Source organism: Lampetra planeri, chromosome 51, assembly GCF_965212315.1.
Source record: "Lampetra planeri chromosome 51, kcLamPlan1.2.h2, whole genome shotgun sequence".
Classification (NCBI taxonomy): domain Eukaryota; kingdom Metazoa; phylum Chordata; class Hyperoartia; order Petromyzontiformes; family Petromyzontidae; genus Lampetra; species Lampetra planeri.
Window position 1 is genome coordinate 6406812 of NC_136157.1, and position 11532 is coordinate 6418343.

The 11532-nt window shown below is 48.4% G+C and overlaps 1 protein-coding gene across 1 annotated transcript in view; it reads right to left on the reverse strand.

Annotated features, from left to right (window-relative positions):
• LOC144734544 (calpain-5-like) overlaps positions 1–10657 on the reverse strand; it is a 21275-nt gene extending 10618 nt beyond the window's left edge. Inside the window, exon 1 of the mRNA XM_078616790.1 lies at positions 10579–10657. Coding sequence (XP_078472916.1) covers positions 10579–10657 — 79 coding nt within the window. The remainder of the gene's footprint in view (positions 1–10578) is intronic.
• Between the last annotated feature and the right edge of the window lie 875 nt (positions 10658–11532).

Genomic DNA, 11532 nt, shown 5'->3' on the forward strand with positions numbered 1-11532 from the left:
CATGAATCCTTGCAGTCACGAAAACTTCTAATCTAGAGCTGCTCGCATTGTGATGGAGACATCCCGTCAACATCGTTCACGGGCAGCTTGGTCGGGGCGACGTCGAGGTCGCTGCGTTGTTTGGCCACTTAGTTAAGTGACTGTGTTACCCTACACGTATGCTGAACAAACACACAAACAAACAAAAACACACCCACTGATTTACGCTACTCGGAGGTGCGAGAAACGCATTCCTGCGGAGGGAGCTGGTAGGAACGTTGGGTTGCTCGGTCAATGGCCAGGGTCAACGGCGGCGTGGTGTATTCCGCAAATATGCCCGACTGTGAGGGCGGGCACAAGCCGGCGTGAGGGCACCACGGGGTGACCAGCCCCTCCGCACCCAGCCCCACCCCTCTCACCCCCACCCAGCCCAACCCTCCCCACCCAGCCCCTCCCCACCCTCCCCACCCAGCCCCTCCCCTCCCACCCCCCACCCAGCCGCACCCTCCCCACTCAGCCCCTCCCCACCCAGCCCACTCCCCACCCTCCCCACCCAGCCCCTCACCACCCTCCCCACCCAGCCCTTCCCCACCCTCCCCTTTCCACCCAGCCCCTCCCTCCCCACCCAGCCCCTCCCTGCACGACGGACGGACGAACACAATAATCCCCTGTGAGCTGGTGTAACCAGGAGGTTCCTACCAGTATAACCTGTGAACAAACCCTACGTTCTGTACTGCCTGAAACATTCAGCCTCTCGTTACCAGCAGGTGAAGTTGCTCAAACGTCATCATCATCGTCATTGTCACGATGATGGTTGGTGGCTGTGGTCATCACCCAGCATAGAAGGATGTAATATAACAACGCCGCGGTGTCCGATGCGTACGCGAGAAGGAGGAGGCACAATCACGGCGATCGATTAACAACTCCGCAACGCCTTGACTCGCAAATCATCTTGACTCATGAACAACCTCGATCTAAAGTAATCCATGCGAAGAAAAAAATCATCATCATCATGAGCCCTAATTCACGAAGCAATCCACCTCCCTTGGACTTCGCAGTCAACGGATTCAAGAAATTCCACCCCCCACCACGGATTTGATGAAAAAAAATATGTTTGCTAAGATGCCGAAGCGAGCATTCCTGAGCCGTGCATACCCAAATATGTATGCGCGAGCAAAGAGTCGATTACGCTGTTGCGCCGAACAGCTGACCGTGTCCTCTGTGTGCCGCTCGTTGCACGCGTTCCAAACGGGGGTTGGAAGGAGTAATCGATGTACAACTCCGTGGGTGTAACGGAATTTATTCGAGACAGAGAGAGAGAGAGAGAGGAGGGAGACACACAGAGAGAGAGCGAAATTAAAGGTTTCAGAGTGTGCTTGCGCTCGTTGTGTCCATGTTGCCACGAACGCTAGGGTAACGGCACAAACGAAGCTTTGTTGGAGTCGTGAGGCTCCACCTCCTGGAAAGGTTGACCGTGCACTGAGTGGCATTCGTTCGTCTTTGAAGACAAAATGAGACCAGCAATTATTCTGTATCCCTTCACATCTCTCTCTCTCTCTGAGCGTACACACACACATGTAACAAATAAAAATTGGGTTTTATCCTTTCTGGCAATAAATCGGGAGGTTTCGATTTAAAGCTTTCGTGACTGCAGGGATTCATCTTCTTGGTTCTTTCGGTAAAGTCACGTAGAAGGGAAGTAATAAAATAATAAAAACAAAACGTAATACAATAATATAATTCTAACGACGTTTCGGCCACAACGCAAGCATTCTTCACCTGAGGACGGCTGCTTGCGTTGTGGCCGAAACGTCGTGAGAATTATATTATTTTATTACGTTTTGTTTGTATTATTTTATTACTTCCCTTCTACGTGACTTTACCGAAAGAACCAAGAAGATAAATCGGGAGGTGTTGGATGTTCCGACACCAAATGGATACGTTTAGCAAGGAATGAAGTCTGATCTTGATTTGAAGCTTTCGTGACTGCATGCATCCATACTCTTTGGTTCTTTCGGTAAAGTCCACGTAGGTAGAGAGAGAGACTTTTGACTTTTAAACAACGTTTATTGCCGCCAGCAGCAACAGCACTGGAGGCGATTTCGATATGAAACACACAAAGTCACCAGCAAACAAATGAAAATAAACGCTACAAATCCACGCGCTGTGGCGCTAAAAGCACCGCGCACAACACGAAAGAAAAGTCACGTGGTGGTGGTGGTGGTCATCGCGCACGCCACGGTGACGAGCGAGCGCTTCAGAAGATGAACACGAGGGTGCCGTGCACGCTGGTACAGAGAGGGGCTTGTCCGGCTTCCCAGCGTTCGAAGAAGACGTGCACATCACCGACGTGTGTGTGGTAGGCGTGCCCCAGCCAGAGCCGCGCCTTAAGCAGGCCTCTGAACACTGGATAATATAATTCTAACGACGTTTCGGCCACAACGCAAGCATTCTTCACCTGAGGACGGCTGCTTGCGTTGTGGCCGAAACGTCGTGAGAATTATATTATTTTATTACGTTTTGTTTGTATTATTTTATTACTTCCCTTCTACGTGACTTTACCGAAAGAACCAAGAAGATAAATCGGGAGGTGTTGGATGTTCCGACACCAAATGGATACGTTTAGCAAGGAATGAAGTCTGATCTTGATTTGAAGCTTTCGTGACTGCATGCATCCATACTCTTTGGTTCTTTCGGTAAAGTCCACGTAGGTAGAGAGAGAGACTTTTGACTTTTAAACAACGTTTATTGCCGCCAGCAGCAACAGCACTGGAGGCGATTTCGATATGAAACACACAAAGTCACCAGCAAACAAATGAAAATAAACGCTACAAATCCACGCGCTGTGGCGCTAAAAGCACCGCGCACAACACGAAAGAAAAGTCACGTGGTGGTGGTGGTGGTGGTGGTCATCGCGCACGCCACGGTGACGAGCGAGCGCTTCAGAAGGTGAACACGAGGGTGCCGTGCACGCTGGTACAGAGAGGGGCTTGTCCGGCTTCCCAGCGTTCGAAGAAGACGTGCACATCACCGACGTGTGTGTGGTAGGCGTGCCCCAGCCAGAGCCGCGCCTTAAGCAGGCCTCTGAACACTGGAAGCAGCACAGAGCAGCCGTCAGTGTCACCTTGCAGCATCTTTTTTTCTCGTTCTGTACACCGCCATCTTCGGAGGGAGACACAAGGAAATCTGAATGAACATGCAAACAAAACCATGCTCTGATCATCTTGATGTGAAGCTTTCGTGACTGCAGGAATCCACGCTGTGCACCATTTGTAGCGACATCTCTCCTGTTTATCTCTCATCTCGTCCCTTTTTAAATCCTTTATATTAAGTTCACTTGCTTGCTTGCTTGCGTGCTTGCGTGCTTGCTTGCCTGCTTACGACCGTGCAAATCTTTCGGTCGTTTTTTAACCCACTTCCCGTGATCCAATCGAGCTGACATTTTGCACATAGACTCGTTGTGCGTGACAATTTTCGTGAAAAATGTTTTCCAACATTTTACAATGTTTAGGGAAAATGTTTTAAATATGTAATTACCAATTGCTTAATGGTGGCAGACAATCATCTGACCCATAGGTGGCAGCCATCTCAAGCCAGAGGACGAGAGGACTCTAGCCGCCACGCATATAAAGGATTTATAGTGAAAAACTTTGTTTTTACGGGTAAATTTGTATCTCTTGGCTGGTCATGTGGTCCATGAAACCATGGCCATATAATTCACCTGTCGGTACCAACCTCAGGTGGTGGACCTTTAGTGGTTCCAATGGCTTTGTGGCCAATAACGGTGAATTATGCGATAACGGTTTCAAACGGTTTCATACTCTTTGGTTCTTTCGGTAAAAATCACGTAGGTAGAAAATAAAATAAATCACGACTTTTCTTCCAGCCTCAGCAGTCCTCATGCTGTGTGTGTCCCACCTGATGACGGCCGCTTGTGTTGCGATCGAAACGTCGTGATCTATTAATTTCCTATCTACGCGACTTTACCGAAAGAAAAAAGAGTTTGCTCTGATAACACTGGTCAACAAAAAAAATAACAATTTTTCTGGCATGGACTTTTGCAGCTGTTTTAGACTAATTTCAGGGTGCTGATTACAAATCTGATCTTAGATTTGCTCTATCACATCTCATTTTATGCTATCGGCATACCCCATTTTCATTGATTTTACCCGAAATTAACTCTGTCACTTATGATTGCAAGTTGTTGCGAGTCAGTGACTGCTTTAGTGTTAAAATATGGTGCTGTATTTTTAGGATAGTGTGTTTATAATATCATTATATGTAGATATCCTCATTTTTTAAAACAAATTCTACTGCAGTTTTTATTGAAAATGCAATATTTGATATCTCAAAAACATGATGTGATAGACAAAAACTGATGCCAGATTTGGAATCAGCACCCCAAAATTACCTTACAACCGTTGGAATACCTTATGCCAGAAAAAGTGTGTTGACCAGTGTAATAGATGGGCATTGTCTCTTAAACTGATTGGCCTACACCAGAGGCAGCCTTTTTTTAATTCTTTATATTAAGTTCGCTTGCTTGCTTACGACCGTGCAAATCTTTCGGGCGTTTTTTAACCCACTTCCCGTGATCCAATCGAGCTGACATGTTTCACACAGACTCGTTGTGCGTGACAATTAATGTTCGTGAAAAAAAATCCAAAATTTTACACTTTTTAGGACAAAAATATTATATTTAATCACCAATTGCTTAATGGTGCAATGCAATCATCTGACCCATAGGTGGCAGCCATCTCAAGCCAGAGGACGAGAGGACTCTAGCCGCCACGCATATAAAGGATTTATCGTGACATTTTTACGGGTTATACTTATTATCGCCCAGTCTCACCAGTGTCAGACCAGAGAACGCCAGAAGGAGAACAGGACTTACATTGCCAGAAAGCGTAAAATCTATTCTGGCAAAATGTCCCATGATATAAACAAATATATCTCGAACACTAACCCTAATCAGCCGCCGGAAGCATTCCACGAATGCATGATTTTGGCATCGCTGATTCAGTAAAAGCGAACTCTCTGCTCAATTTAACCTCCGTGGAGAGACAGATTTGTTTTTCTAATTACAGTAATACCCCAACTTACGTCTCCCCATTCTAGATTTGAAGCTTTCGTGACTGCAAGGATTCATATTCTTAGGTTTTTTCGGTAAAGTCACGTAGGTAAAAAATTCTAAATTAAATTAATAAAAGTTAAATAAAATAAAAATCACGACGTTTCGGAGGCAACACAAGCTTCCGTCTTCAGGTGGAACCGTCACAGCCACGACAACCATTATATATACGGAGTGGTAGCTCTTGTAATCTCTCATTTACTTGATACAGCTGTCGTGGCTGTGACGGTTCCACCTGAAGACGGAAGCTTGTGTTGCCTCCGAAACGTCGTGATTTTTATTTTATTTTACTTTTATTAATTTTAATGTTTTACCTACGTGACTTTACCGAAAAAACCTAAGAATATTACGTCTCCCCATTTGAAGTCGTTTCGCAAATGCGTCGTCCCTTGAGTATTGATACCGTCACCGGATAAGCATCGCCCCAAACCTCACTCACACGTCAGCTGACAAGCATCGTCCCGTCCTGTCTCGTTATCCGTCGCATCTCAGCCTCCGCCTAGCCTGTCACGAAGTGGTTCTGAAACCTTGACTTGCAGCCTTGCCGTACCTTTGATTCGCAATCGTAAAAAAAAAAAATTGCAATGTTAATGAATACATAGGGGGGTTTGATGAAACTAAGTAATATTCTTGGTTCTTTCGGTAAAGTCACGTAGAAGGGAAATAATAAAAGAATAAAATATAAATACAATAAAATTTCTCACGACGTTTCGACTGCAAAACAAGCAATCATCATCAGGTGTGAAATCCACAGCACCTGATGATGATGATTGCTTGTTTTGCAGTCGAAGAGGCGTGCGTTCACGCAGCGTCGCCGTTCCGCGGTTCCCGTGGACGACGTCGTTTTGACTTTGTCTTCTACGTCGTTTCGATATCCGTCGTCGCACCTCTCAGCAACGCATCCCCCTCCCCCCCAGCCCGCACCCCCGACGTAAATCCGTGGTATTCCTGTACCGTCTATAAACACATTCCTGCGGAGGGAGCTGGTAGGAACGTTGGGTTGCTCGGTCAATGGCCAGGGTCAACGGCGGCGTGGTGTATTCCGCAAATATGGCCGACTGTGAGGGCGGGCACAAGCCGGCGTGAGTAGGTTAAACGTTGAGTTTTATAAGGGCACCACGGGGTGACCAGCCCCTCCCCACCCAGCCCCACCCCTCCCACCCTCCCCACCCAGCCCCACCCTCCCCACCCAGCCCCTCCCCTCCCCACCCAGCCCTTCCCCACCTTCCCCTCTCCACCCAGCCCCACCCCTCCCATTTTTTGATGCACGACGGACGGACACAATAATCCCCTGTGGGCTGGTGGAACCAGGAGGTTCCTACCAGTAATATTTAAATATATATGGCACCCAGAGTGTTGGGATATTTCGTTAAAGTCACGTAGACAGGTTAAAAGAAAATAACAAAAAAATAAAATAAAAACTACGACGTTTCGATCACAACACAAGAGTTCTTCCTTATGACGAACGCTTGTGTTGCGATCGAAACGTCGTAGTTTTTAGTCGTTATTTTTTTGTCATTTTATTTGAACCTATCTACGTGACTTTACCGAAAGACCCACACAATATGAATTCCTGCAGTCACGAAAGCTTTAAGTCAAGGTCTAAGACTCCGTTACTTTTACTACCGACACCAGGAAGATGATGGGGAGGGGGGAGACGCAATGACATTACAAGAATCGAGATAGAGTAGAGATATCCTACTCTGATGTTGTCATGTCGAGATGGAGTGCCAAGTCGACACCAATGATGACTGCAAAGGCATCCGGCACTAAGCGAAGTAAAAGCTGTCGTGGGCAAGGTTCGTTCTGTGGTCGAGATCCACGACGTCTCTGCGTTATGAGCCTTGAGCCGGAACACACACAACACACACAACACGCACAACACACACAGCACACACAACACACACAACACACACAGCACACACACAACACACACACAACACGCACAACACACACAACACACACATCACACACAACACACACAGCACACATAACACGCACAGCACACACAGCACACACAACACACACAGCACACACAACACACACAACACACACAGCACGCACAACACACACAACACACACAGCACGCACAACACACACAACACACACAGCACACACAACACACGCACAACACACACAACACACACATCACACACAACACACACAGCACACATAACACGCACAGCACACACAGCACACACAGCACACACAGCACACACAACACACACACAACACACACACAACACGCACAACACACACAACACACACATCACACACATCACACACAACACACACAGCACACATAACACGCACAGCACACACAGCACACACAACACACACAGCACACACAACACACACAACACACACAACACGCACAGCACACACAGCACACACAACACACACAGCACACACAACACACACAGCACACACAACACACACAGCACACACAACACACACAACACACACAGCACACACACAACACACACATAGCACACACACAACACACACAACACACACAACACACACAGCACACACAACACACACAGCACACACACAACACGCACAGCACACACAACACACACAACACACACAGCACACACACAACACACACATAGCACACACACAACACACACAACACACACAGCACACACAACACACACAGCACACACACAACACGCACAGCACACACAACACACAGCACACACAACACAGAGCACACACATCACACACAACACACACAACACACACAGCACACACAGCACACACACAGCACACACAGCACACACATCACACACAACACACACAGCACACACAGCACACACACAACACACACAGCACACAAGAACACAGAAAACACAGACAACACACACAGCACACAGCACACACAACACACACAGCACACACAGCACACACAGCACACACACAACACACACAACACAGAACACAAATATCGTTTACAGGAGAACTATTTTAGAGGGAAAAATAAATGTGTCCCTTTCCCCCACTCCACCAGCCGTAATCGTTCACGATGTTTACACAAAGCGACAAATTCACCCCCCATCCCCATCGACCCACAACTGTGCAGGGTTTATGCGGTGTGGGTGGTTGTGGTGGTGTGTGTGGTGGTGGTGGGGGTAGTGGTGGTGTGGGTAGTGGTGGTGTGGGTGGTTGTGGTGGTGTGGGTGGTGGTGGTGGGGGTTGTGGTAGCTGTGTGGGTAGTGGCGGTGGTGGTGGAGGGGGTGATTGTGGAGGGGGTGGTTGTGGGGGGGAGGTGTTGGTGGTGGTGGTGGTGGTGGGGAGCGGTGGTGTAGTGGTTAGCGCGCTGCGCTACGAACCCGGCCACCCGGGTTCAATTCCCGCTCACGGCCAGCACCGGTGACGATTATCTGAACAGGTCCTGGGCCTCCCTTAGGTCTACTCAGCTTCAAATGAGTACCTGGTGCGGTGTGTACACATCGCCACTGGGAAGACAAAGGCGGCCGGGCGTGATGCTGGCCACCCACACCCTCGAGTGCCGTGCCGGCCTTCATAGGTGCTAGCTAACGGCACTTGTCCAAACAGTTTATGAAGGCTATAAGGGGTATCTTTGTATTTTGTCGTTGTGGGTGGGGGTGGTGGTGGTGGTAGTGGCTGTGTGGGTGGTGTTGGTGGCTGTGTGGGTGGTGTTGGTGGCTGTGTGGGTGGTGGCTGTGTGGGTGGTGGTGGTGGCCGTGGTGGTGGTGGTGGTGGCCGTGGTGGTGGTGGCTTTGTGGGTGGTGGTGGTGGCCGTGGTGGTGGTGGTGGTTGTGGTGGTGGTGGTGGTGGTTGTGTGGGTAGTGGTGGTGGTGGTGGTGGTTGGCTGTGTGGGTGGTGGGGGTGGCTGTGTGGGTAGTGGTGGGGGTGGTGGTGGTGGGGGTGGTGGTGGTGGGGGTGGTGGTGGTGGGGGTGGTGGTGGTGGGGGTGGTGGGGGTGGTGGTGGTGGGGGTGGTGGTGGTGGGGGTGGTGGTGGCTGTGTGGGTGGTGGGGGTGGCTGTGTGGGTGGTGGTGGTGGTGGGGGTGGCGGTGGCTGTGGGTGGTGGTGGTGGCTGTGTGGGTGGTGGTGGTGGTGGTGGCCGTGGTGGTGGTGGTGGTGGCCGTGGTGGTGGTGGTGGCCGTGGTGGTGGTGGTGGTTGTGGCGGTGTTGATGTTTAAGCGGCAGATTCCCTGCGAGTCGCGCGTCAGATCTGTTCACGATCCCGCTACGTTTAATTCGGATTAAACTAAACTATGTAGTGCTGTTGCTGCTGTTGTTGTTGTTGTTATTTGTGCTTGTGCTCCAGTGTCAACAAAGCAGCAACAGCAGCGAACAATCAGCATCATCATTTTTGTTTGTAATAATGCCATTGCTTTCGACAAACTACCAATGTGGAACCCTCCTTGTCAATATGACGTTTCACGCCCGTAACCACCGCTCAGAACATCATCGGAGATGCAGGGGAGGGGGGGTAAACAACAATAACAACAACATCTCGATTTAAAGCTTTCGTGACTGCAGGGATTCATCTTCTTGGTTCTTTCGGCAAATTCACGTAGAATGGAAATAATAAAATTAAAAATTAAAAAACATAATAAAATAAAATAATAAAATAATAATATATATCTTTTTATTATTTTATTATTTCCATTCTACGTGACTTTACCGAAAGAACCAAGAAGAACAACATCATCATCATCAAGAGAAACCATTGCAACCTAATGTGTTGTTGTTGTTGTTATTGTATCTCTTCCTCTTGCTTGAGTCGGAGGCCCAAGTTCGTGAGCAAGGTTTGGCTGAGCCCTCTGTGACACGCGCTCGTAACTGCACCCCGAGCGCACATCGATCAGGGCGAGTTAGTCCAGAGGAATTATTCTGCCGCTGCTACTGCCACTACTACTGCTGCCGCTACTATTGCTGCTACTGCCACTACTGCTGCTACTGCTGCTACTGCCGCTGCTACTGTTGCTACTGCTGCTACTGTTGCTCTTGCTGCTACTGCTGCTATTGCTACTACTGCTACTACTGCTGATACTGCTGCTACTGTTGCTGTTGCTGCTACTGCTGCTATTGATACTGCTGCTACTGCTGCTACTGCCGCTGCTACTGCCGCTACTGCCATTGCAGCTACTGCCGCTACTGCTGCTGCTACTACTGCTACTGCCACTACTGCCGCTACTGCTGCTACTGTTGCTGCTACTGCTACTACTGCCACTGCTGCTACTGCTGCTATTGCTACTGCTGCTACTGCCGCTATTGCTGCTATTGCTACTGCTGCTATTGCTGCTACTGCTACTACTGCTGCCGCTACTACTGCTACTACTGCTGCTGCTACTGCTGCCGCTACTACTGCTACTGCCGCTACTACTGCTACTATTACTGCTGCTACTGCTACTACTACTGCTGCTACTGCCGCTACTACTGCTGCTACTGCTGCTACTGCTGCTACTACTGTTGCTACTACTGCTATTGTTACTGCCGCTACTGCTGCAGCTGCGGTACTTTCGCAATGCGCCATCGCCGCAGGAGGCAGTTTCGACGTCCACGGAATGCATCGTGAGAGCAAGGGGCGTGACGGCGAGGCGCGGGTGGGTTTCGTAGCGGACGCGATACATAAAATCGGCGCGATCCAACTTTTACAAACTATGCATTATTTACATTATGGAATCTCCTTTGCCAGGACCTAAATATGATCATAGGTTGTTTTTTTTACGCCTTTCGGCGTCCTCTGGTCTAACACCGTTTGAGACGAGGCTCAAAAGAAAGCTGTCTCTGGTGTGGACCAATCAGTTTCAAGGACAATGCATTTATTATATTTATCAGAGTATAATCTCGATTTGAAGCTTTCGTGACTGCAGGAATCCATACACTTTGGTTCTTTCGGAAAAGGTCACGTAGGTAGAAATAAAAAATAAAAATTCTCTCGCACTCTTCAGAATTATTTTCTTGCTGTGGTTGTCCAACCTGATGAAGATTGCTTGTGTTGCGATCGAAACGTCGTGATTTGTTTAATTTTATTTTATTTCTAACTACGTGACTTTATCAGAATAATGTTTTTGGTTGTTGCTTTGCATTCTGACCACAAGTATTGTGGTTGATACAGACATGATTCCTTGTAAAAGGTTTTAGTTTGGTGTTTTAACATCTTAACACCTTCTTGGTTCTTTCGGTAAAGTCACGTAGAATGGAAATAATAAAATAATGCAAATAAAACATAATAAAATAATTCTCACGACGTTTCGGCCACAACGCAAGCAGCCGTCCTCAGGTAGAGAACAGGTCTGTCGAGAAGACGGACATTCAGACTCTGTCATTCAGACTCTGTCATTCAGACTCGTACATTGACGCGTGCGCATGTTGCAGGGCTGAGCCTTTACCTCCCTCCCTCCCACCCACCCCCCCCCCCCCCCCCCATTTTTTCTACTTAATT